The 25,768-nt window shown below is 46.4% G+C and overlaps 2 protein-coding genes and 1 long non-coding RNA gene across 3 annotated transcripts in view; 2 read left to right on the forward strand and 1 right to left on the reverse strand.

Annotated features, from left to right (window-relative positions):
- Positions 1-3,997, forward strand: part of PXMP2 (peroxisomal membrane protein 2) — an 11,671-nt gene extending 7,674 nt beyond the window's left edge. The window contains exons 2-3 of the mRNA XM_080984368.1: positions 1,608-1,812; positions 3,466-3,997. Coding sequence (XP_080840494.1) covers positions 1,608-1,812; positions 3,466-3,534 — 274 coding nt within the window. The 3' untranslated portion in view covers positions 3,535-3,997. The remainder of the gene's footprint in view (positions 1-1,607; positions 1,813-3,465) is intronic.
- Positions 1-16,821, reverse strand: part of POLE (DNA polymerase epsilon, catalytic subunit) — a 78,967-nt gene extending 62,146 nt beyond the window's left edge. The window contains exons 1-2 of the mRNA XM_080986140.1: positions 16,792-16,821; positions 14,097-14,139 (exon numbers count right to left, since the gene is read on the reverse strand). The gene's annotated coding sequence lies outside the window, so the exon portion shown is untranslated. The remainder of the gene's footprint in view (positions 1-14,096; positions 14,140-16,791) is intronic.
- Positions 16,822-21,136: 4,315 nt separating this feature from the next.
- Positions 21,137-23,516, forward strand: LOC308466051. The gene is made up of 2 exons (XR_013980639.1): positions 21,137-21,748; positions 23,443-23,516. It is a non-coding gene; the product is annotated as an uncharacterized lncRNA (long non-coding RNA).
- The last annotated feature ends 2,252 nt before the right edge of the window (positions 23,517-25,768 follow it).

Below are 25,768 nucleotides of genomic sequence, written 5' to 3' on the forward strand. Positions count from 1 at the left end.
TCCATCACTTCCCGCTCTGTGGAGTCAAAACATACCACGTCATGTGAAAGACAAACAATCCTATGACTGCAATCACAGAGCAGGAATGCTAACAGTGACGTGTAGGTGGGTTCCCACAAGGCAAGGCACAGTGATAACAGCAAGAACCATTCTTGAAATAACAGAACTGGGCAACAGGGGCAAAGCAACTGCTTATATACGTTTCTGAAGGCCTGGGCCACTCCCACTCCCAACATGATTGGCTGTCGAAACTTCCAAGCTGCGAATTGTGACTCAGAGTTTTAAGGGCCAATGGCAGAGGCCCAAATCCTGAAATGTTCTGTGATTGGATATCATGTTTTGAATCAGAATACAGGGCCTCAGAATCCTTAGTCCAGACTCAAGCTCAGGCAAACACAGACCACTGAATACATAACAGGTAGGACCCGAACAAAGGGCTTCAAGATACAAGAAAGGTGATTCCAACTAAATGCCAGGAAGAACTTTCGGACTGTAAGAGACGTCGTGACAGTGGAGTTTGTGGATTCTCATTCACTGGAGGTTTTTAAGCAGGGTCTGGGTAGCCACCTGTTGTGGGTGCTTTAGAGATTCCTGCATTGCAGGGGGTTGGACTAGATGACCGTTAGGGTCCCTTCCAACTCTACGATTCTATGATTCTAAAAAGCGAATCCCTGAACAACGTAGGTCCAGGGTACCTCAGGGACCGGCTGAGCCCTTATATCCCAACTAGATCACCGAGATAATCTGCAGGAGCACCACTGGTCATTTCTCAAGTTGCTAAGGCTCATTAGACAACAATAAGAAACAAACAAACAACAGCAATAACCTTTAGTATCGTTGGTCCAGGCTTGTGGAATATCCTGCCGGTAGAGATTCAGCAGGCATCTTATTTTAAACACCTGCTGCAGACTTTTCTGTTCTGTCAGGCTTACTATGCGAGCAATTAAGAACGCATCCTTCAGGCAATGATGTCCGTTTTATACGGTTTTAGCTTAGTTTATTATTGCTCTGTTTTTCTTTTAATGATATAGCAGTATACACTTCTTTTTTAAAAAAAAAAGAAATAAAATTTTTTTGCTGATAAAGTGGTGCTATAAACCTTGCTTAATAACTTATGTGAATCCCGGGCCAGTTGTTTCTCTCTCTTGGCCTGAGCTGCCTCACAGGGCTGTTGTGAGGCTAGAATGCCAATAATAATAATAATATTAATAATTAATTATCCCACCCATCTTGCTCGGTTTCCCCAGCCACTCTGGGCAGCTCCCAACAGAATATTAAAAACACGAGAAAACATCAAACATTAAAAACTTCCCTAAACAGGGCTGCCTTCAGATGTCCTCTAAAAATCAGATAGCTGTTTATTTCCTTGACATCTGATGGGAGGGCGTTCCACAGGGCAGGCGCCACCACCAAGAAGGCCCTCTGCCTGGTTCCCTGTAACCTCACTTCTCGCAGGGAGGGAACCGGCAGAAGGCCGTCAGCTGAACCTCACTGTCCGGGTAGAACGATGGGGGTGGAGACGCTCCTTCAGGTAAACTGGGCCGAGGCCATTTAGGGCTTTAAAGGTCAGCACCAACCCTGGGATCTGGGTTGGCTGGGACTTGAACCACTGCAGAAAAGGTGCAGGACATCCCCCTGGTCCACCCCCCTCCCTTGAGGCCTCCTCTGGCTCAGTTTATCCGTGTCTTTCAGGGGAAGGATACCTCTGCTTTCGTCAAAAGGATGAAATCCAGCTACTGGACATCCCTCAAGATGAACTGGAAGGTGTGGACGCCGGTCCAGTTTATCAATCTGAACTACGTGCCTATGCAGGTGAGAGGACTCGCTTTTTGGTCGGGGGGGGGCGGTTCCCACTCCGTGGGGTGCTGAGCCGGGGGGGGGGGGAGAGACCCACACGATTCCCTCCACGCACCCCAGGCATTCAGTCCTCGCATGCATATCTCCCAAGCGGTTCAGGGTACATCCATGAAAGTATCAGTCCTCTTAGGGCTGGGATAACCGGGAGCTTCCAGATGCTGGACTCCAAATCCCATCAGCTCTAGCCAGCATGAAGGGCAGCCGTGAATGATGGGAGTTGGAGGCCACCGACACCTGGAAGGCCACAGGTTTCCCCCATCTCTGAACTTATAGTGCATCTGGTGTTATGAAAGGTAGCCATGGCCGTAGCTCAATGAGAAGGCAACTTCCTTGTGCCGGCTTCAATCCTTAGCCCTGAGAGAGCTGCTGCCAGTCAGTGCAGACAGTACTGTGGGAAATGGGCCAATGGCCAGTGGCCTGACTCGGTAAGTCAGCTTCCCGTGTCTTAAAGGGAATGGCTGTAGCTCAGTTGTAGAGCCAGGGCCGGCCCATCCATGAGGCAAGGTGAGGAGACTGCCTCAGGCAGCAGAATCCACTAGTGCAGCAGATCCCAATGTAGATCTTTATCTCTCCCCTTGTTCCTGATGTAGAATCATAGAGCCATAGAATTTTTAGACTTGGGAGGGACCCTGAGGATCATCCAGTCCGGTGTTTCCCAAACTTTGTTGTTGGACTACAACTTCCATCATCCCTAGCTAGCAGGACCACTGGATAATACTACTACTACTACTACTACTAATAATAATTTATTATTTATACCCCGCCCATCTGGCTGAGTTTCCCCAGTCACCCTGGGCGGCTCCCAATCGAGTGTTAAAAACAATACAGCATTAAATATTAAAAACTTCCCTGAACAGGGCTGCCTTCAGATGTCTTTTAAAGATAGGATAGCTGCTTATTTCCTGAAGTGAAGGTGTTCCACAGGGTGGGTGCCACTACCAAGAAGGCCCTCTGTCTGGTTCCCTGTAACCTCACTTCTTGCAATGAGGGAACTGCCAGAAGGCCCTCGGCGCTGGATCTCAGTGCTGAATGATGGGGGTGGAGACGCTCCTTCAGGTATACTGGACGAAGGCTGTTTAGGGCTTTAAAGGTCAACACCAACACTTTGAATTGTGCCGCATTCTGGATTAATTGCAGTTTCCGGGTCACCTTCAAAGGTAGCCCTACGTAGAGCGCATTGCAGTAGTCCAAGTGGGAGATAACTAGAGCATGCACCACTCTGGCGAGACAGTCCGCGGGCAGATAGGGTCAGCCTGGATGATGGGAGTTGTAGTCCAACAGCAGCCGGAGACCCAAGTTTGGGAAATGCTGATCCTAGTCCAACCCCCTGCAGTGCAGGAATAGGCATCTGTTTCCCCACAGGGATCAAACCTGCAACCTTGGCGTTATCAGCACCACGCTCTAACCCATGTAGATCTTCACCCACCCTTTCTTCCCTGCCAGGGAAGGGCTCCATTTTGTGGTTTGCCAGAATGCCTTGGGCTGGCCCTGGGTAGAGCCTCTGTTTTGCATGCAGAAGATCCCGGGTTCAGTCCCCGACAGCACCTCCAGGGAGGTGAACGTGGTAGGTCAGAACTTAAATTCTAACCAAATTCCTCCTCAACACAGTTCCAGGTGCTGTTTGGGAACCTGGTGGCCCTCTTCTGGTTTGCCTACCTGGCCTCTGTGAAGAAGTGACCCTGCAGGAGCTGATGGTCGAAGAAGAAGCTGCCCTTCATGCTTGATAAAGTTGCCTGCCGGGGCAGGCAGCGGAGGACGAGGGACTGTGCTTAGAGAACTGATTTGCTGCCTGCCGTTGCACAGTTACTGTCCGACACTCTTCTGCTCCTTGAGGAAAGCAGGGATGGGAATGGGATGCGCTGTGCCATCTTCCAGCTGGGTCCTTCTGGGCCCTGTCACTTTAACAATCACATCTGGTACACTACGTTGATTAATTTTGTTTCTCATTTCTTAACGTTTAGTTTTTCTGGGGGGGGGGGGGGACAGACAGCAGGCAATAACTTTTTTTTTTTTTAAAGGTGCTTTAATGGGAATGGTTTAAAAAATGTGTACTGGAATTGGGAAAACCAGCACAAGCCATTTTATGTGTGTGTTTTTAAAAGAAATAAAATTGAGAAGATTAATCTCTTAAACGATAAAAGGGGGAAATTACTGGTTTTGTTGAAGAGGTGAGATACCTGGCTAGGGGGTGGGGGGAAGGATGTGTGAAAAGGATTGCAAGCCTATTGTGAGCTGAAGGTGAGCCAGCAAAGTGAGGCAGCTGCAGAAAAGGCGAATGCAATTTTTAGGCTCCATTAACAGCAACCTCATCAGATATGCAGAAGGACACAACTTTGATGGCCGAAAGTGAGAAGGAATTAAAGAACCTCTTAATGAGGGTGAAAGAAGAGAGCGCAAAATATGGTCTGAAGCTCAACGTTAAAAAAAACTAAGATCATGGCCACTGGTCCCATCACTTCCTGGCAAATAGAAGGGGAAGAAATGGAGGCAGTGAGAGATTTTACTTTCTTGGGCTCCATGATCACTGCAGATGGTGACAGCAGTCACGAAATTAAAAGACGCCTGCTTCTTGGGAGAAAAGCAATGACAAACCTAGACAGCATCTTAAAAAGCAGAGACATCACCTTGCCAACAAAGGTCCGTATAGTTAAAGCTATAGTTTTCCCAGTAGTGATGTATGGAAGTGAGAGCTGGATCATAAAGAAGGCTGATCGCCGAAGAATGGATGCTTTTGAATTCTGGTGCTGGAGGAGACTCTTGAGAGTCCCATGGACTGCAAGAAGATCAAACCTATCCATTCTGAAGGAAATCAGCCCTGAGTGCTCACTGGAAGGACAGATCCTGAAGCTGAGCCTCCAATACTTTGGCCACCTCATGAGAAGAGAAGACTCCCTGGAAAAGACCCTGATGTTGGGAAAAGATGGAGGGCACAAGGAGAAGGGGACGACAGAGGACGAGATGGCTGGACAGTGTTCTTGAAGCTACCAGCATGAGTTTGACCAAACTGCGGGAGGCAGTGGAAGACAGGAGTGCCTGGCATGCTGGCATGCTCTGGTCCATGGGGTCATGAAGAGTCGGACACGACTTGCTTGACGTTTGGCTTCCGAAAATCATTTGAAAACCAGAAGACTCACTTCCGGGTTTTCATTGTTTGGGAGCTGATTTGTTTGGGAGCCAAGGCATTTGAGATCCAAGGTACGACTGAATAATAAGCAAAAGGAAAAAGAAAGATTAAAACACACATCAGCATTCTGCATGACTGCATCATAAGCTAAATATTTTTAGCAGGTGCCAAAAACAGCGCAGGGAAGACCAGTGTGATTGTTATGGCTAGAGACATGGGAGGCCATGCTCAAATCTCCACTCTGCCAAGAAGCTCCCTGGTTGAACTTGGGCCAGTCGCCATCTCTCAGCCTAGCCTACCTCTCAGGGCTTGTGGTGAGGCTAAAATGGGAAGGAGGAGCACCATGCTCCTTGGAGGAAAAGGTACTGAACTAAATAAATAAAGCTGCCTGCCTGCCTGCTGTCAATAGGCAGGGAGTTCCAAAGTTCACGTGCTGCCACACTAAAAGATTATTTTCTTACAAATGTGGAAGCGCTATTACACGACAGCTGTAACTATGCCAGTTCCGCTTATTTGCTGAATATATGCAAAATAGTACAGTGGTACCTCGGGTTACATACGCTTCAGGTTACATACTCCGCTAACCCAGAAATATTAGCTCGGGTTTAAGAACTTTGCTTCAGGATGAGAACAGAAATCGTGCTCCGGGGGCAGCGGGAGGCCCCATTAGCTAAAGTGGTGCTTCAGGTTAAGAACAGTTTCAGGTTAAGAACAGACCTCTGGAACGAATTAAGTACTTAACCTGAGGTACCACTGTAGTAATATTCTGCCTCTTAATGTTGCTTATTGAGGGTTTTTAAAAAAAAATAAGCTATGTTAGGGTTTATAGAGAAAAATACAAAGCTTAATATCAAATATATTTCTCCCTTTTTTTTCCAAACTAAGACTTTGTTCTAAATACAATCAAAGCATAAAGAAGAAGAAAAAGGGAGAGTGAAATGAAGAAGAGTAGAAAAGAGGTTCGAAGAGAAAGATGGAATAAAATCCAGAAAGTAAAGAGTTTCCCATTCTTCATCTGTCCACTGTATATAAACAATATTCACTTCATCCTTGAGACTGTTTCTGGTGGGCTTTCCCAGCTCCCCCAAATCTGCTTGCCATTTAACCCCATAAAGCCTGCATCCCATTTTGGAACAAGAGCCAGCAGCTGGACCCAGTTGGTATTAAACACCCAATTGGTATTCTGCTGATCTGCAGGCTTCTGTTCTTTTTTTCACCAATGAAAGAAGCTTCACATTAAACTGCAACAGGATATTGGTGGGGTCAGGGCTTGGAGGGACGGCAAGAATCTGGTTCCCCTATTAGCATGAAGGCAGATGGGAAAGTGTGTGTGTGGGGGTGTGCATTTCAGATGTTAGAAGAAAAGCAGGAACACTACTCCAGCCACTTTCTCCATGGCATGCAACATTTTATAAAATTAAGTCAAAATATCCAGTGCCTCTTGTTAAACTGGCCTTGTCAGTTTCTCTGTTCCGTTGATTTGTACGTTGGTATGTAATACAGCAAAACATTACAATAGCGAAACAAAAAAATAATGCAAAACGCCCGAGTAATGCTGAGAGCATCTAAAAACATTTATAACACTGTCACAATATCTTCACAGCTAATAATCGCAAATTTGCCAGTAGGGCTGGGAGATATATCAATATATCGTCCAAAATCAGTTTGAAGTCTGTGTTGCGTTATCAGTTTCATAATTTTTGGCTTCTCTATGTAGCTTGAATCGTGGGTGCGTGCTATGCAAAAATCACAATGTGGGAAAAACCGTGAAGCCAGCTAATGCCTCTACGTAGCTCCATCCATATTTCAGACATTGTGATATATCAGTATATCACAATGTTTAGCTGGCGATATGATGTTGAAAACCAGATATTGCCCGGCCCTGGTTGCCAGGAACGGTATCTTTATATCAGTGCAGGTAAGAAAAATCTACTATACTATCTGGCTTGCCTAGTGCTCTTGCGTGGAATGTGTCCTTTTAAAATGCACCTGTGGGTTATTTGTGGGGCCTGCCTGGTGTGCATAGTGTGCATAGGAATTCGTTCATTTCCCCCCCCCCCCAATATAGTCCGGCCCCCCACAAGGTCTGAGGGACAGTGGACTGGCCCCCTGCCTAAGAGGTAAAAAGGTAAAGGTAAAGGGACCCCTGACCATTAGGTCCAGTCATGGCCGACTCTGGAGTTGCGGCGCTCATCTCGCTTTATTGGCCGAGGGAGCCGGCGTACAGTTTCCGGGTCATGTGGCCAGCATGATTAAGCCGCTTCTGGCGAACCAGAGCAGCGCACACCGTTTACCTTCCCGCCGGAGCGGTACCTATTTATCTACTTGCACTTTGACGTGCTTTCGAACTGCTAGGTGGGCAGGAGCAGGGACCGAGCAACGGGAGCTTACCCCGTCGCGGGGATTCGATCCGCCAACCTTCTCATCAGCAAGTCCTAGGCTCTGGTTTAACCCACAGCGCCACCCGCATCCCTGCCTAAGAGGTAGGCACAGGCACATTGGTGGCCACTCTGTGCCTCTCTTCTCTGTGATGAGGCTGCCTTATTCTGTTATGGGTCTGCAGAGCTCATGCTCTCGCTGCTGGATCGGATCCAGATCGACACCAAGAAGGGGAGCAATATTTTGCCCATGGCCTTTTGAGGAAAAGGAGTGACTGTTGCTCAGCTCTACCACCAGGTGTCAACCTTGCTCCACTTAAAGGCCAGCAAAGAGTTCTAAGCGTTCGGGGAAATCGGCAGCAAAACTCTGCTTCTCCAGAAAGCAACCACGGTGGTACATCCTATTTATTTAGGAACTTAAAAGGATTTCCTGCGGCAGGGCATGATGTGAGGAATGGAGGGTGCAACTGAGGGACTGCGTGGGCCAGGAACCATGAAAGGGTTAATAAAATTTAGCATTGATATAACCGTTTCCAAGCGCGCAATAGGTGTCGTTGAAATACAACAGCCTTGTAAGGTAGGCCAGTATTATACTCATTGTTGCAGATGGAGGGCTGATAAGAGAAGGGCATGGCTCGAAGTCTTCATAGTTAGAGGACGCATTCAGACAGAGACCTCCTGATCAATGCTTCAAGTTTCAAAGCCAGTGTGGTTCATTTCTAATCCCCTGTCTAGTGGGAGAAGGCCAGCAGCCCAGCTGTGGCTTGGCTCATTTGCTTGAGTGACCTGTAGCAAATATTCTGCAGGCACCTTAAGAAGAACCTATTCTGGGCTTGTGGTGTGGCTTGGTGATGGTAAGGAAGCCTTTTAATGTGTAATGCTTTATTGTGTTTTTATATCTGTTGGAAGCCTCTAATAATAATAATAGTAATAATAATAATAATGGTACCATCACCGGGGGCTGCCTGATTGGCACTGACTCATGACAGGGCCTTTTGGGTGGTGGCTCCCCAGCTGTGGAATGCCCACTCTAGAGAAGCGTGTCTGTCTTTCATAGAATCATAGAATCAAAGAGTTGGAAGAGACCACAAGGGCCATCGAGTCCAACCCCCTGCCAAGCAGGAAACACCATCAGAGCACTCCTGACATATGGTTGTCAAGCCTCTGCTTAAAGACCTCCAAAGAAGGAGACTCCACCACACTCCTTGGCAGCAAATTCCACTGTCGAACAGCTCTTACTGTCAGGAAGTTCTTCCTAATGTTTAGGTGGAATCTTCTTTCTTGTAGTTTGGATCCATTGCTCCGTGTCCGCTTCTCTGGAGCAGCAGAAAACAACCTTTCTCCCTCCTCTATGTGACATCCTTTTATATATTTGAACATGGCTATCATATCACCCCTTAACCTCTTCTCCAGGCTAAACATGCCCAGCTCCCTTAGCCGTTCCTCATAAGGCATCGTTTCCAGGCCTTTGACCATTTTGGTTGCCCTCCTCTGGACACGTTCCAGTTTGTCAGTGTCCTTCTTGAACTGTGGTGCCCAGAACTGGTCTTTGTCATTTGTTGATTTCCAGGAAGAATTCCTGTTCACCTAGGTTCATTTGGTGCCTGGAGAATACTGTTCCTGGGATCACTGGGTTGAAGGATGTTTTAAGTTATTTTTCATTGCTAATAATAATAATAATAATAATAATTGTATTATTTATACCCCACCCATCCGGCTGGGTTGTCCCAGATACTCTTTTAGACCCTAAGCCGTGGTTAACAATTTCATTGGCCTGCATCCCAAATGAGTTACTTTCAGAGAAGACCCACTGAAACGCCCATGGATTTCAAGGAGTCAACTCTATGAGTCTGACTTAGAGACAACCCACAATATTGATACGGTCTTGAGAGCTAGATGTTGAGCCACAGCGAAGAAAAGAATGAATAATGAAAGGAATGGTTTGGATTGGAATACCCTCTTTGCGTCATCGACAGAAAGGACTGTTTACTTTCCAAGTCATCGATTTTTCTGCCTGTGGCTCATGTATGTAACACAAGCTTATCAGCCGTAGCAGCTGAATGGAACTAGCATGTGAGAAGCAGGATAACTCTGGACACCAAACACTTTGGAGATTGGGTCCTAGGGGAAGGCTATAGCTAGAGCATGAGCTTTCCATGCAGAAAGATTGAGGTTCAACCCCCAGCATCTGAAGCTAGGGCTGGGTCCTGGGAGGGACCACTGCCTGAAACCTTGGAGAGCTGCTGCCAGTTGGTGCAGACAGTACTGACCTGAAACAACAACAAACCTCTGGTTATGTGAAACATATTCAATAAACACACAAGACGTAACCGGCTGTACGTTTGTATAAATAAGGTATACTATCCATTGTATTAAAGGGACGCAGGTGGCGCTGTGGGTTAAACCACAGAGCCTAGGACTTGCCGATCAGAAGGTCGGCGGTTCAAATCCCCGCGATGGGGTGAACTCCCGTTGCTCGGTCCCTGCTCCTGCCAACCTAGCAGTTCGAAAGCACGTCAAGTGCAAGTAGATAAATAGGTACCACTTCGGCGGGAAGGTAAACAGCATTTCCGTGTGCTGCTCTGGTTCGCCAGAAGCAGCTTAGTCATGCTGGCCACATGACCTGGAAGCTGTACGCCAGTTCCCTCGGCCAATAAAGCGAGATGAGCGCTGCAACCCCAGAGTCAGCCACGACTGGACCTAGTGGTCAGGGGTCCCTTTACCTTTATCCATTGTATTAAATTGTAGATTTCAACAGAAGTAGCTCATAAAGTTTAACGAAAAAAGCAGAAGACCCTATTCCACCTGTCTGTTCAGACTACTGTGCTATAAGATCCACTGTCCTGTGATACCATATATGAGTTTGTACTACTGATGAAGCCCAGGACGGTGAAACAAGGCTAATATTATGGAAATCCTTGTCTTAGACTCTATGAAAGGATTCTGTGGAAGTGTATCAACCTTTCGTGTGGATTATTGGACTCTATGAACAGACAGGTGGAATAGACACTTACACATATATGGACCTTATGCACGAACTGATTAGAGAATGAACTGGGTCTTCTGCTTTTTTCATTGAACTTTATGAACTACTTCTGTTGAAATCTACAACTTAATACAATGGATAGTATACCTTATTTATTCAAATGTACAACTGGTTACGTCTTGTGTGTTTATTAAATTATAGACAATACTGACCTGGACAGGCCAATGGTCTGACTTGGTAGAAGCCATGTTTGAAATTAGCCAGGCGCCAGGAGCATTTTGCACCTGGCTATCAACCACTTGCACCTGTACTATTACACCCTATTTTATTCACTGATGAGTAAGTGTGACCAGGAGGGCTACCATTTTTGCTTCTGGTTTTGACTGTATTTGACTACGAAAGGATTTGAACCACTTAAGGTATTCTCAATTTAAAATGCAGGAAGTTACATCCTTAAAAATGGGAAGTTCTAAAAAATCTTCCACAGGCAAGGTTATCCATTGTTTCCACAGCTGTATGACTGTCTTGATATAATTAAGTTCTTGTTAAATAATTTTATTTTTTAAAACTAAAACCACTTGAAACCAAGTGAAGATGCCTGGGCACCAGGATAGCACCTGACATCAAAATCTGGAGGTGCATGCCTGGGGATCCTTGGATCTTGACCATTTTCACACGCTAGCACCGCATCCTGTAGAATTCTATGTTTTACCTGCACAACCAGAATGACTTTCTGTGGAAATGTAAAGAGTGTGAAGGAACATTTTTCCACCTCTGGTGGACTTGCCCTAAAGTGAAGGCGTTCTGGGAAATGATTTATAATGAACTGAAAAAGGTATTTAAATATACCTTCACTAAGAAACCAGAGGCCTTTCTTTTGGGTATTGTCGGCCAAGGGGTGGTAAAGAAGGACCAGACATTTTTTATGTATGCAACAACAGCAGCAAGGATACTACTCGCAAAGCATTGGAAAGCTCAAGATCTACCCACACTGGAAGAATGGCAGATGCAACTGATAGACTACATGGAACTGGCCGAGATGACCGGCAGAATTCGCGACCTGGGAGAAGAGAGGACTGAGGAGGATTGGAAGAAATTTAAGAATTATTTACAAAAACATTGCAACTTGAGTGAATGCTAAACAGGATGCTAGATCAAAATAACTGAGCACCACTAATTTAGATGATTTTAAGAAAATAAGTGAGACTGAGAAAATATAACTCTTTTTGAGAACTAGAAGATTATGAAATTTAGAAGGGATATAAGAATGCAAATAAGATAATAAATTGCTGACAAAATGTTATAACGATGAAAGTGGGAGCGGGAGATGTGAGGAAGTCCAAAGAAAATGTGAAATTATGTTAAGATATATGTTACATTGTTTATTATGTTTATTTCAATTGTAAAACCCAATAAATATTTTTTAAAAAAAACAAAACCAGAATGACTTTCTGGAACCAAAATGCTTTTTCTGTGCAGCCTGAGCAGGAGCAGTCAGCGTTAAGAAAAAGAGGTTAGAATGGACCAAGATATATGTGGACTGTCCCTGGATCAAGCGACTTTTCTTCCTTAGGTTTTTAAATTAGCTCAAGGTTGTCATCTGAACTAGCCAGATGTTTAACTGAGAATCAATCGCAGTCCATCATTTGAAAAGTAAGACTTTAGAGCTTTCTTACACCCAATTGGAAAATACAGTCAAACCTTGGATCCTGAACGCCTGTTTCAGAATGCTTTGGCTCCCAAATGCCGAAAACCCAGAAGTAAATGCTCCGGTTTTTTAACGTTTTTTTGGAAGCCGAATGTCCGACGCAGCGTCTGCTGAGAGCAGGAAAATCCTGCAACCAATCGGAAGCTGCTACAGTGGTACCTCGGGTTAAGTACTTAATTCGTTCCGGAGGTCCATTCTTAACCTGAAACTGTTCTTAACCTGAAGCACCACTTTAGCTAATGGGGCCTCCTGCTGCTGCCGCGTCGCTGGAGCACGATTTCTGTTCTCATCCTGAAGCAAAGTTCTTAACCCGAGGTACTATTTCTGGGTTAGCGGAGTCGGTAACCTGAAGCTTATGTAACCCAAGGTACCACTGTATTCGGTTGTCAAACCTTTTGGAAGCTGAACGGGCTTCCGGAATGGATTGCGTTCAACAACTGAGGTTTGCCTGTAGACATTCTGTTTTGGCAACCATAACCTTGGTTTAAGGAGCCATTTGGTGTGTAATAATAATAATAATAATAATTTATAATTTATACCCCGCCCATCTGGCTGGGCTTCCCCAGCCACTCTAGGTGGCTTCCAAAAAAAATATTAAAATACTGTAATACATCAAACATTAAAAGCTTCCCTAAACAGGGCTGCCTTCAGATGTCTTCTAAAAGTCTGGTAGTTGTTGTTCTCTTTGACATCTGGTGGGAGGGCGTTCCACAGGGAGGGTGCCACTACCGAGAAGGCCCTCTGCCTGGTTCCCTGTAACTTGGCTTCTCACAGTGAGGGAACCGCCAGAAGGCCCTCGGAGCTGGACCTCAGCGTCTGGGCAGAACGATGGGGGTGGAGACGCTCCTTCAGATATACTGGGCCAAGGCCGTTTAGGGCTTTAAAGGTCAGCACCAACACTTTGAATTGTGCTTGGAAACGTGTAGCTTATTTATCTTGAGTTTCTAACACTGGGTAAAAGGCAGCTTTCTATCTTCCTAAATAGGAGGTGTGAGAGGGCCGGAAAAGGGGACTCCCTCCATCGCAGGGAGGAATCGGAAGGCAGAACCACAGTCAGAAACTGAAAAGTTGGAGCTTGGTATTCCTTTGGATAAATTTGCAGCTGGGACAGATTTTGAACTGGGAGCCTGGGTGTTGCTGATCACATGCTCCCCACCCCTCCCCAGCCGCTGCAGTTTTAAAGCAAGATATTTTGGGCTGCACAGATGCTGATTCCAACGCTCAAATCTTTAAAGCTTATCAAAAACCTACTCTCTGTCCCCCCCACCCGCTTTCCCCTCCCTAGTTTGGAGCCCTGAACATTCTTAACCACCAAGATCTTCTTATGTATAATAAACACAAAAAGGTCTCTCTTCCCAGATTTCCTGCTAAACCCAGAGATGATTATAAGCTAAATCCCTTGCATATGGTGCCGTACTTTGCTAAAAAGTTGCAGCGCTGCCTTAGGCAGATTAACCCCTTCCCTGCACCTTTGTCAGGCCAGACTTGTCACAATAACATTTCCAAGGAGCACCAAGGCCTCTCGTGGGATGAGGGTCCTGGTCAGAACCAGGCGGCTGTTCTACCTGCATGGAAAGCTGTGTGTATGTCAAGCAGATGAAGCGAATGTCCTATTGGCCATAGAATTCAGCTTCCAGAGAATCTACGGTTTTCTGGATTTAAACTACTGAGCAAGTTTCTAGTCCCCATTTCTGGGAAAATACGCTTGAAAGGGTAGTGGGCCAGGCCTGCTGAAATTTCTGGTGTATTTTAAATATTTAGATAGATAGATAGATAGATAGATAGATAGATATACAGTGGTACCTCGGGTTACATACACTTCAGCTTACATACGCTTCAGGTTACAGACTCCGCTAACCCAGAAATAGTGCTTCAGGTTAAGAACTTTGCTTCAGGATGAGAACAGAAATTGTGCTCCGGCTGTGCGGCGGTAGCAGGAGGCCCCATTAGCTAAAGTGGTGCTTCAGGTTAAGAACAGTTTCAGGTTAAGTACGGACCTCCGGAACGAATTAAGTACTTAACCTGAGGTACCACTGTACATACCGTATTGACCTGAACATAAGCCACACCTGAATATAAGTTGCACCTTTAAAATTGAAGGGGGGGGGGGGAGAAAAAAAGACAATACTTGAATATAAGCCACTCCCTTACAATTACGCAGGCACTAACACCCATAAATGGCAAATGTAGACAAAAATCCTACGGGTACTAGAGAGGACCCGCAAGTGGGTTAAACACCTGTTCGTAGAACCGTAAATGCAAATAAAAAATCAATACTGCACTGTAAAATACGGGGAAAGCGATGAATGGCATTAGAATTAATTGCACAACAGACTCAAGCTTGCAAATCGGCAATAGAACATTTTTTGTTCCATTTCACCGTATGTCTGTTTCAGCAGCGATATCGTAAAAGCCCATTTTGGTAAGGTTGCGAATTTAAGCCACACTTGAACTTTTAGTGTGGCTTATATTCAGGCCATATGGGGTGTGTGTGTGTGTGTGTGTGTGTATATATATATATATATATATATATATATATATAGCGCCTGTAAGTGGTTTTATGTAAGATGTTCATTTAAAGATAGCATTAAAAACAACAGACGTAATCAAATTACCAAAATAATAGATAAGCTCAATAGATTATTAAAATAAATAAATAGCAAAATTACATGTCTGGGAAGGCTTGTGTTAAAAAACAGAAGTTTTTACAAGGCCTCACAAACAGTACATTGAAGGCGCTTGCCTTCAATGGGCAGGGAGTTCCACAGGGAAGGTACTATCACACTTAAAGAGTGATTTTTTCCCTAGTTGTTGCTGTATAACCTTTTCTGAAGGAATCGAGGCAGCTTCAGCACCCTGGTTACTCCATGCTCTTCCCAACAACCACCAGAACAAATTCTGGGAAAGTGTTTCTTTTGGGGGGGTGGTGGTGGTCTTTTTAATCACAGAATGAATTAGACAAAATATACCAATTATACAATTTGCTCAGACCTGCAAGAATTGATGGATTGTGCCAATTGCGTGCGGCTCAGAAAGGCGAAACGTGAGGCTGTCAGAGGTGAGTTCAGAACGGAGGAAAGGAGACTGTGCTGGGCCCAGGGGTAACCCGTGAAATGCGGTCCAGGACCGGTTCAGAATCCGAAGGTTCTGCTGGGAGTCAGTCTGAAAGGGCTAAGGCAGGACACGAGGCAGGAAACCAGCCAAGGACAGGTAGAGGCTCTCAGGCAGGATCTAGCATACAGCAATGTTGCTCCCGCATCCTGGGGCAGGGTCTAACAGCCTTTTATCTTTGTTGGGGTAGTGGCCGGTCCTGATCCCCCGGTGACTCACCTCCCTGTTTCGCCCGAAGGCGAGCACTCCTCCTGCGAGTACTCAGGTCTCTCAGACCTTAGTCTCTGCAGCTTGGGAGACGTCGGTGGGTTACTAGACCCAGAGGCCGCCTCAGCCTCCCCTGACCCAACTGGTATAGGAGCAGCTGTAAGAGATGGCCCAGCTGAAGGCAACGAGGTAATCCCCGCATCTGGAGCCAGGGCAGGTTCAGGCCCCTGAATCGGCCCAGCTGGTGCTTGTTGTGGGGAACTTGTTCAGACTGGGACTCTTCAGGATCAGACCCCAGACTTGCTTCAGATGATGCCTGAGGCAAAGGATCCGGTGCGGACTGAGTCTCCTCTGGTTCCGAGTCCAAGCCTGAGTCCCAGGCCATCACAGAGACCCAGGAATCCTGGAGACAAAGCTATTGCTGGCACAGTGGTACCTCAGGTTAAGTACTTAATTCGTTCCTGGGGTCCCTACTTAACCTGAAACTGTTCTTAACCTGAAGCACCACTTTAGCTAATGGGGCCTCCTGCTGCTGCCGCGCTGCCGGAGCCCGATTTCTGTTCTCATCCTGAAGCAAAGTTCTTAACCTGAAGCACTATTTCTGGGTTAGCGGAGTCTGTAACCTGAAGCGTATGTAACCTGAAGCATATGTAACCTGAGGTACCACTGTACTAGTCACAATGGTTATCTTCTACCCCCAGCATCAGGGGCAGTATACCTTTGAATCCCAGTTGCTGCGACTCGCAAGTAGGGGAGATTTGCTCAGGTCCTGTTTGTGTGCTCCCTATAGGGGCATCTAGTTGTCCCCCTGTGAGACTAGAGAGGCCACAGGCCTGATCCAGTAGCTATGCTCTCCTTCGGAAGGACATCTTGAATGGGGAGGAAAAACAGGAGACAAGACCCCTTAACTTAGGAGAAATGTATAGGACCGGATTTATTTCAGCTGCGCTACGCACAATCAGCTTTGTTTCAAAACACGCGTACGGCAAGCAGCTCGCTGTCCTCAGGGAAACAGAGCTTGTGGTGGTTAATTATTATTCCTTGTGAATGTTATTGTTTCATTTATGGATCACTTTCCTGGGAAGCCCCTCAAAGCGATTTCGCAGTACAATAAAATCGTATACAAAACAATTGCATATATAATGGCAGTCAGAACAATGGCCTGTATATATATAAAAAATCAGTTAGAAGAAGCCATTGCAGTTTCTGCAGTTACATTTATCAGGAAAGCACTTCAAATCCAATACAGATCTCAGCTGGCATAAAAATATCCACTTAGGAGGTTTGGAGAAAGAGGGAGGTTTCCAACAGATGCTTAAAAGACAATGTTGTTTGATTAACCCCCTCACCAAAAAATAATAATAATCATTTCATTTAGCAATTGCATGAAATATAATCAGGGCCAATGAGACCTTCCTACCCATTGTGGCATGACCCACATGCCACACATCGCTGGCAACAGCCAGGTATGGACAGACCCTCCAGCGCCATCCCAGAATAGTTTTACTATCAACCCCCTTTTCCCAAGGAACTCTGAGAATTGTAGGTCCGTGGGGGGGGGGGAGTAGGGGTTGCCAAGCAACACTCAGCGCACTTAACCAACGACAATTCCCAGCATTCCTTGGGGTGAAACCATGAGCTTTGCAGTGGCAGAAGAGTGTTTTAAATGTAAGGCGTAGATGTGGCTATAGGCTGCGCATGTGGAAGATGTGTGGGGTATACATGGGTGAGAACAGCAGGCATGGCGTAGTGGATGTCGTGTCTGACTGGGACCCTGGAGACCAGGGTTCGAATCCCCACTTGGCCCTGTTTAGGGAACTTTTTAATGTTTGATGTTTTATTATGCTTTTACAGTGGTACCTCGGGTTAAGTACTTAATTCGTTCCGGAGGTCCGTTCTTAACCTGAAACTGTTCTTAACCTGAAGCACCATTTTAGCTAATGGGGCCTCCTGCTGCCGCCGCACCGCCAAAGCCCGATTTCTGTTCTTATCCTGAAGCAAAGTTCTTAACCTGGAGCACTATTTCTGGGTTAGTGAAGTCTGTAACCTGAAGCGTATGTAACCTGAAGCGTATGTAACCCGAGGTACCACTGTATATTTGTTGGAAACCGCCCAGAGTGGCTGGGGCAACCCAGTCAGATGGGCGGGGTACAAATAATAAAATTATTACCATTATTTATTAAGAAGAGGCTGTTAACTGAACAGAGGGCACTTCTTTGACTTGGACTCTCTAGGTTTGATTCATCCAAGAGTTCGTCCATCTTCAGTGTGAGGTCCCATTACCTTTTCACACACATGGGGGGGGGGGTATATTGAGCAGGGAAAGTGCTGCAAAAGAAAGACACTTGGATCCTTTGCTACCATTGGCCCCTGTTCCTGATTTAATCTTCCCACAACTGCCTGAATCACAGAACCACCCATCGTGAGTCATGTGGCCTCAGTCAAGGTTTGGAGAGAGCATTCCGAAATAGCGCATGAAAAGATCAAGAGCTGTCCTGGGTACTCTCGCCTCATTTTTTCATTTGTAATGCTGGTGTCATGCCTTTGCCTCCTCCCTTTTCCAGCTGTGTCTCTGGCAGCCCATGGAGATCAAATGGCTCTTGGTCCTTGTGGTGTTTGCCCTCCCATGTGACATCATGCTGGGTCATAAGGAAAGGGTTAAATGAGTGTGAAGTGATTGGCCAGTGGGAACCCAAGGGGAGGAGTTAGAGTTGGAGTTGTTAAGGAATCAGTTGGGAGTTGGAGAAGGAAGAGGGAGGATAAGTCTGTGGGTTGGTCTAGTTTTAATGTGAGAGAGTGAGAGGAACTGTTAGGTGGAGTCAGATAGATAGTTGGTGTTAAGTTGTGGGTGAACATATCACAGTGATTCTTCAAACAGCTCTTGTTTATTCACAGGCCAGGACAGAACTGAACTGAAGGGCTCAGTCAGCCTGCTTATATAGAGCTCCAGTACCATGTTACTGTAACAACTTTCTAAAACTATCCAATCACTGAACGTCACTTTCGATCCTTCATTTGCATAACTATCTACGGTATCCCCCTGCTGGCCCAGGGTGAGAACTTCAGTACATAACAGTTGGGATAATCAGTTTGAAGTTGTTAGGAACGTATAGGTCAGTAAAGAATCTAAGATTAAGAAACTGCCACGAAAAATTAACTGAAACCATAAACTTGCTCATGCTTATAAAAGAAACTTGATTATTTGTTAATGTTAGCAACTGTCTGGACTCCGTGTGTACCCGAGAGAAACGGGTTGGTGGCAGCGAGGAGGCAATCACAGTGGTGGCACAGGGATCAATAGACCGTCAAACATCCGGGGACCCTGTGTGATTGCCACAGTCATGACCTCTAGAATGTGGGGCCGTTAGCCAGCCAACCAGCTGCTTAAGGGACTACTGTGGCTTCTTCTGAAATGACAGGGGCCAGCTCCTTCTCCAAGGCATTTACGTCACTGTGTGTTTTTGGCACACTAGATCAGCCTCCTCCCAAGCTGGCACCCTCCAGAGGTTTGAAACTGTGATTCCCCCATCAGCCCCACTTGGCAAGATCAGCAGGGGCAGCAAGGGACAGCTGGATGAAAATGTCGACCTGGTGTGTGGCAGCTGTGGAAAAGGCAAACGGGATCATCAGGAAAGGAACTGAAACTGCCGATCATAACTCCAGTGAATCTGAATGTTGGAAGGTGCAGGGCAGAGCAAAGGAAGGACATCTTCACAAAGTGCATAGTTAACCTGTGGAACTCACTCCCACAAGAAGGCAGTGATGGGTGGATTTCAAAGAGGATTGGACAAATTCAGGGAGGAGAGGGCTATCAAAAGCTGCTAGCCACAATGGCTACACTCTGCCTCCATGGTCAGAGGCAGTAATGCATTTAAATACCGGTTGCTGGAAGCAACAGGAGGGGAGAATGCTCTTGCGATCAGGTCCTGCTTGTGGCATCTGTTTGGCCACTGTGAGAACACGATTCTGGAGAAGGAGCCGTATAGGAGGTGGCAGAATGCTTTTCATGTGCAAACTCTTGACGGCAGAGAACCAGGGATTGCTCCTGTCTCCAGATTGCCTCTAGAGGGCAGGCTAATCCACTCTCAAAGATAACAGAATTCAATTCTGGCTTTGAGCTTGCCCCAGACACCTGATTATTACAAGAATCAGAAAGGCTTCTTCCTAGGCCAGGATATTTTGTTCCCTCCACTCTTGGGTTGCCCTCTTGAAACCTGGACAAATTCTTTTGATTCCCCTGATGTCACACGAAGAGAGGAAGCTTCCACCTAGCTAGTCAGAGCATCACCCTATATTGTTCAGCTATGTCTCCTTTGATGGGCAGTCGAGTCTCCAGGGTCTCAAGAGAGAAAGAGAGAGGTGCTTTTCTATCCCTGTTTGCAAATGGCAACTTACCATATTGGCCTGAATATAAGCCTTACTTTCCCCCCAAATTCCGACCGTGAAAAGTTAAAGTGCGACTTATATTCGCGACCTTACTGACCGGGAGACTCCGAGACCAGAGAGAAGAGACGGTGGAAGAAGATTGGAAGAAGTTTAAGGAATATTTGAAAAAAATATGTTAATGTTTAAATCTTAGAATAGCTTTGGAAGTGGATATAGGCGGTAGGGTTAGAAGTAGAAGATAGTGTATTTTATAAGTGATAACATGTGAAGTTTTTTATGGTTAAAGTAAGTCTGAAAAAAATGGTTAGAAATTATGATATATGTAAACTGCTAAAGATGAAGTAAAATGAAAATCAGATAGGTGGGACTTGGGGAAGCCCACTTAACAATGTTCAGAAAAATAAGGCTATGACAAGAATTTGTTTGTATTGTTTGTCTTTTCTGTTTGTGTTTTTTGTGTTATAAAATGAATAAATTTTTTTGAAAAAAAATATATTCGCGACCTTACGGTATGCAGCCAGGAGCGCAGGGCAAACAGTGCTAGGAGTGCGGCAAAGTGTGTAGTCGCCTGTCCTTCCCCCCCAAGGCTGGGAAAGGAGAGAGCAAGGAAGGGGAAAGGTGCTGGCAACACAGTATGGCTCCCCCCCGCCCAGTATGCAGCCAGGAGCAGTGATGAATGGAGTGGCTTATATTTGGGTATCCCCCCCCCCTCCAATTTTAAAGGTGCAGCTTATTTTCAGGTGTGGCTTATATTCTGGTCAATACGGTATTTATTTTGCTCTGGAGACCAGAAGAAGGTTGCCACTGGAAACTACACTGGCCCAGATCTGCATAGCTTCACCTTGAGAAGTGGCTGGAGGATGAGTTTGGATTTGATATCCCGCTTTATCGCTACCCGAAGGAGTCTCAAAGTGGCTAACCATCTCCTTTCCCTTCCTCCCCCACAACAAACACTCTGTGAGGTGAGTGGGGCTGAGAGACTTCAGAGAAGTGTGACTAGCCCAAGGTCACCCAGCAGCTGCATGTGGAGGAGCGGAGACACGAACCTGGTTCACCAGATTACGAGTCCACCGCTCTTAACCACTACACCACATTGGATGCTCTTTGGGACTGTGCCCTTGAAGCCTGGTGTACCTGGTGGCAAGTCCTGCTGGTGTACACAGTCCCAAGGGTGAATGCTAGCAAGTCCAACAGGTCAAGAAAAAATGGTCCAGGTTCAATATAGTAAGCCAAGTCCAATGTTCCACAGCCAATCTTGAGGGTCTGGGCTTTTGCGGGCCACCCTGCAGCAGCGGCAGGCTCACCAGCCCTCCTAGCCAGCAGAGTCAGACCTTCCCAGGCCTCCCCATGGTGGCAGCGGGCCCTGTGGTCTCCTTCCTGTTATGGAAATTACAGGCACCCCCCGCCATCTTTAAAGTTGTTAAATGTTACAGATATTATGCCTGAATGTATTCTTTCGACTTGACAGCTCAGGGAAGATACCTAGCTTTATGAATCATATAAAATCAACCCCTTTGCCAAGGTCCTCCATTCCAATGCCATTTTGCCCTTGGAAAAAGGACGCTTTCCCCTGCCACCTCCCCAAGCTTGAAGACATGTATACACACCTCCTACCCCAGGAAATGCCCAGAGGGGACAATTGCTGGGCTCATTGTTCTCCAAGGGAAGCCAGATCTCATCACCGGACTTGCCTCAGGCTCCAGACATTCAAAGGAAGTTCTATCGTACTTTTGGGTGGTGGGTACTTAAAACATGTTTGCCTATGCTCATCTTATACTTGGGTGTTGTCCTGACATATCTGTCTATGCTAATTTTGTGTAACCCTCCCTTTTGTGACATGTTAGTGATATAGCAATGGTGTATTGATGATGCTATGTGAACTGTATTCTGGGATATGGTGGGAAAGTTTTAAAAGTCAGTGTCGCCCCATGCTCTAGGTTCACTCACTGCTGTTAAACCTGTTGCGCAACAATAAAGGATCTAAGTTATGGGTAAGTAAACTAAAGCCCGGGGGCCGGATCCAGCCCAATCACCATCTAAATCCGGCCCACGGACGGTCCAGGAATCAGCGTGTTTTTACATGAGTAGAATGTGTCCTTTTATTTAAAATGCATCTCTGGGTTATTTGTGGAACCTGCCTGGTGTTTTCACATGAGTTGAATGTGTCCTTTTATTTAAAATGCATCTCTGGGTTATTTGTGGGGCATAGGAATTTGTTCATTCCCTGCCGCAAAATATAGACCAGCCCCCCACAAGGTCTGAGGGACAGTGGACCGGCCCCCTGCTGAAAAAGTTTGCTGACCCCTGATCTAAGTCTACTGACTGCTGTTTTGCTCCAAAATTGCTTGGCTGGAATTTCCTTCTTTTACAGACCGCATGGACCCACGGGGGACTTGTACCCCAACGAGATGGGCTGTTGAAAATCCTCTCAACCCAGGATTTTCCTTAACGGATGGCACCCAATGTGGGCCTAGCGGTTCTGTCACCCATGCGATGTCACACGCACCTGACGAGTCGGCCCCCCCCCCCAGTGTCGGGTAGAACTCGGCACCTCTGGTACGGTGGAATTCTGGGAATGGCTAGGAACATCCATAGGCAATGCTTTCCTAAGGAACACAAAAAAAGGGCAGGCGTCTTCCCCCGAGGAAGCCATCAATCTCTTGTCCACACCAGCAGTTCCCTGCGAGGTCAGCCTGCAAGCTTTTTATTTTTAGATGTCCATTAAGTTTTTTTATTAAAGATTTTCTTGATTTACAGAAGTATGTGCAATGTCTCTCTCTCTCGTATTCCCCCCCCCATGTAATATTTTTTACAAATCGGTTTCATTTGTTGAGACATTAGGAAGAAAAGGGGGAGCGAGGTGGAGGCGGGGAGAGATGGGTGGGGGTGGGGTCGGGTGCCGATGTTTCTATTTTACTTAATATATGTAGGGTTTGGTGTCAGTGTCGCTTGTGCAGGTTCTCTGCTGTTCGCTTGTGTTCCTTTGGTGGTGAGAGAGGTTGGGGTTGGCCTAGGGTGTGGTTGTTCATTTGTGGTTGGCTGTGGTGGTCTTTGTTTTCATGTGTGAGTGGGGTGGGTGGGTGATTGATTTGTATGCCGGATTGATTTGTATGCTGTTGGCGGGTTCTTCTTGTTGTCTTGTTGGGGTGTGTATGTGATAAAGGGGAGCCATACCGGGGTAAAGGCGTCTTCTTTTGTTTGTCCCTGTGTCAGTTTCAGTTTATTGGTTAATTTTTCTAGTAAGGCTGTTTCCCATACTCTTTGGTACCATTGGTCCATGCTTACTCCTGACAGGTCTCTCCAGTGTCTGGTTTTGATGTTTCTGGCTGCTGAGAGTAGGTGGGTTATGAGTTATTTGTGGTGTAAGTGGGCATTATTGTCTTGGAAGATGTTTAGTAGGGACAATTCTGGGGTGATTTCTAATGCTTGCTTGGTTATTTTACATATTTCTCGTATGCCTGTTGTCCAGATGCAAGCTTTTTGTTAACATTCCTCTACCTTATTCCTGAACGAACCACCTGTTGTTGCAACAGCCCTGATCCTAATAGAAGAGAGCTGCAAAAAATTAAAATTTCAGCATTATAGGCAAGGAAGAGTTTTTTTTTTTGCCTGGTCAGCAATAAAACCTCCCTCTCTCTCTCTCTCTCTCTCGCTCTCTCTCTCTCTCATTTCATTGTCCTATTAGCCATCGGCACATCCAGCTGATTGCAGCTCTCAGTGACTCAGAAAAAAGAGGCAAGAATAAAGAAGGCAGCCCTGATGATGCCGGTCCCCTGATATTCTTTCATGTGAAGATCTTACAGTCTGTTTCATGTCGTAGGGCATGGTTCCTACAATGCTCCGAGGCGCCATCATTAAAATGGTGTGTGGGGGTGGGACTCCAATTCAGACACAATGGGCTTTGCCTGACAAAAGGCAATTCCATCTCTCTTCTCCCCCTGATATTTCAGACCCCTGTCAGAGAACGATTGACATTTGGAGGAGGAAGAGAAAGCGACCTGCTCTCCTTCGCAGGCTGGCCGGCATGGTGTTGGCGTGGGTCAGGGGACAGCCTGCTGTTCTGCAGAGCCACCACAGCTGATAGCACAGCTCTTCAAAAGGGGGAGTCATGGCTCAGGGGCAAAGCATATGCTTGGCATGCGAAGGTTCCATCATCAATCCCTGCCACCTCCTCATAGGACTGGGGAAAAACCCTGCCTGAAACCCTAGAGAGCCACTTCCAGTCAGTGCAGACAGCACTGAACTAGATGGACCAGTTTGTCTGTAATAGGTACCTTTAAAAGGGCCGTAGCAATGTGGGAGAGGATCTGCTTGGCATGCAGAAGGTCCCAGCTTCAATCCTTGGCAGCACCTGCAGATAGGACTGGGAAAAACCCCTGCCTGAAACCATAGATAGCCGCTGCCGGTCAGTGTAGACAATACTGAGCTAGATGGACCAATTGTTCTGACTCTTTATAAGGCAGTTCCCTACATTCCTGGGGATGGGATTAAAATATGGGAGAGCAGGGACCCAAATGTCGTGGTTCTTCAAGCCTGGATAGCTCAGCTGGTTAGAGCGTGGTGCTGATAACGCCAAGACTGCAGGTTCGATCCCCGTATGGGACAGCTGCATATTCCTGCATTGCAGGGGGTTGGACTAGATGATCCTCAGGGTCCCTTCCAACTCTATGATTCTACGATTGACATTTCTCCAAAGTCAGGGGAAAGGAAAGCACCGAAGGCCAGAAATAAGAATGAGGAGGGATGGGAATCTCAAGGTTTCACTGGAATTGAGCTTTACTGGCTCAACAGATTTCTATAGATTATTCTACAGCAGCACTACAAAAAGGGATGAATATTTTATATGCTGTGCGAATGAACCACCGACTTATGCCAAATATATAAATGTCCAATTATATGTCGTTCCAAATCAAAATGATTTCTTCCAGCCCTGGTGTTTCTGCCGTCCCTGGTTATAACCAGAAGTGAGTCCTGCGCTGGTCAGGAATTCCAGAGAGCAGCCAAGGTGGAATTAAACAGACTGACTGTGTCTCACCTGCCTCCCAGATCGACAAGGCTTTGGGATCTCAGCTGAGTCATCCCAAGTATGTTTCAGATGCTTTGATAGATTGATTTCCTGACCTTTTGTGGTTCCCTCCTCTAACCTTTTGATGTAGCACGAGCAGGAACATCACCACGGCAGACTTTTATGGATCCTGAATATCCAATTGTTCCACTTCCTATTTTTTTGGGTCGGCTGTAAGATTTTGCTGGCAATCTTAAACTCTGCAATGAATGTGGGTTAATTCCAGTTGCTGGATGCCACTGGAGGGGAGAGAGGCTGTTGCTCTCAGGTCTCTAGCGAACTATTGTCTGCACTTTAGTTCTCTAAGGTTTCAGGCAGGTGTGTCTCTCTTTCCCAGCCATACCTGGAGATGCTAAGAACGGGATCTGGGACCTTCTTCACGCAAGGCAGATGCTCTGCCACCGACCTATGACCCTTCCCTTGTCTCTCTAGCGCCACCTGCTGTTGGGCTCCCTGCCTTCTGCCTCGCCAGTGCCATTGGGCACCAACCACCACTGGCCAGAGGAGGAAACCCATAACGCCATCCCATTTCTCAGGCCCACCCTGTTCTTGTTTCTCCCTCGTCGCCTAGTCGATTTCCTCACCCAGATTTCTTTTTTTCAGCACCCTTCTCCTCCCCCTCCCTGAAACCAATCAATCTGCAGAGCCTCTTCATTTCTCTGCGATCTTTATCTCTTGTCAAGTGGAAAGAGGGAGAATGGTTTGAGATTTGCACATCAAAAGGAAGCCATGTGTGCTATTGGGGGAAATTAATAAGCATTAAGGGCCCTTTCACAAAGTGTCCAGGCCCAGCGTCAAAAGAGATCCAATTAGAAATGTTCTTGACTAGGAATTGCCCCTCTTCGCTTTGGGGCCTGGATTGAATGGGCTTTCTTGCAAGAAAGCTCTCCTCCTCCTCCTCCTCCTCCTCCTCCTCCTCCTCCTCCTCCTCCTCCTCGTCCTTTCT

This window comes from Podarcis pityusensis (genome assembly GCF_964106645.2).
Source record: "Podarcis pityusensis genome assembly, chromosome: 16".
NCBI classification, from domain to species: Eukaryota; Metazoa; Chordata; class Lepidosauria; order Squamata; family Lacertidae; genus Podarcis; species Podarcis pityusensis.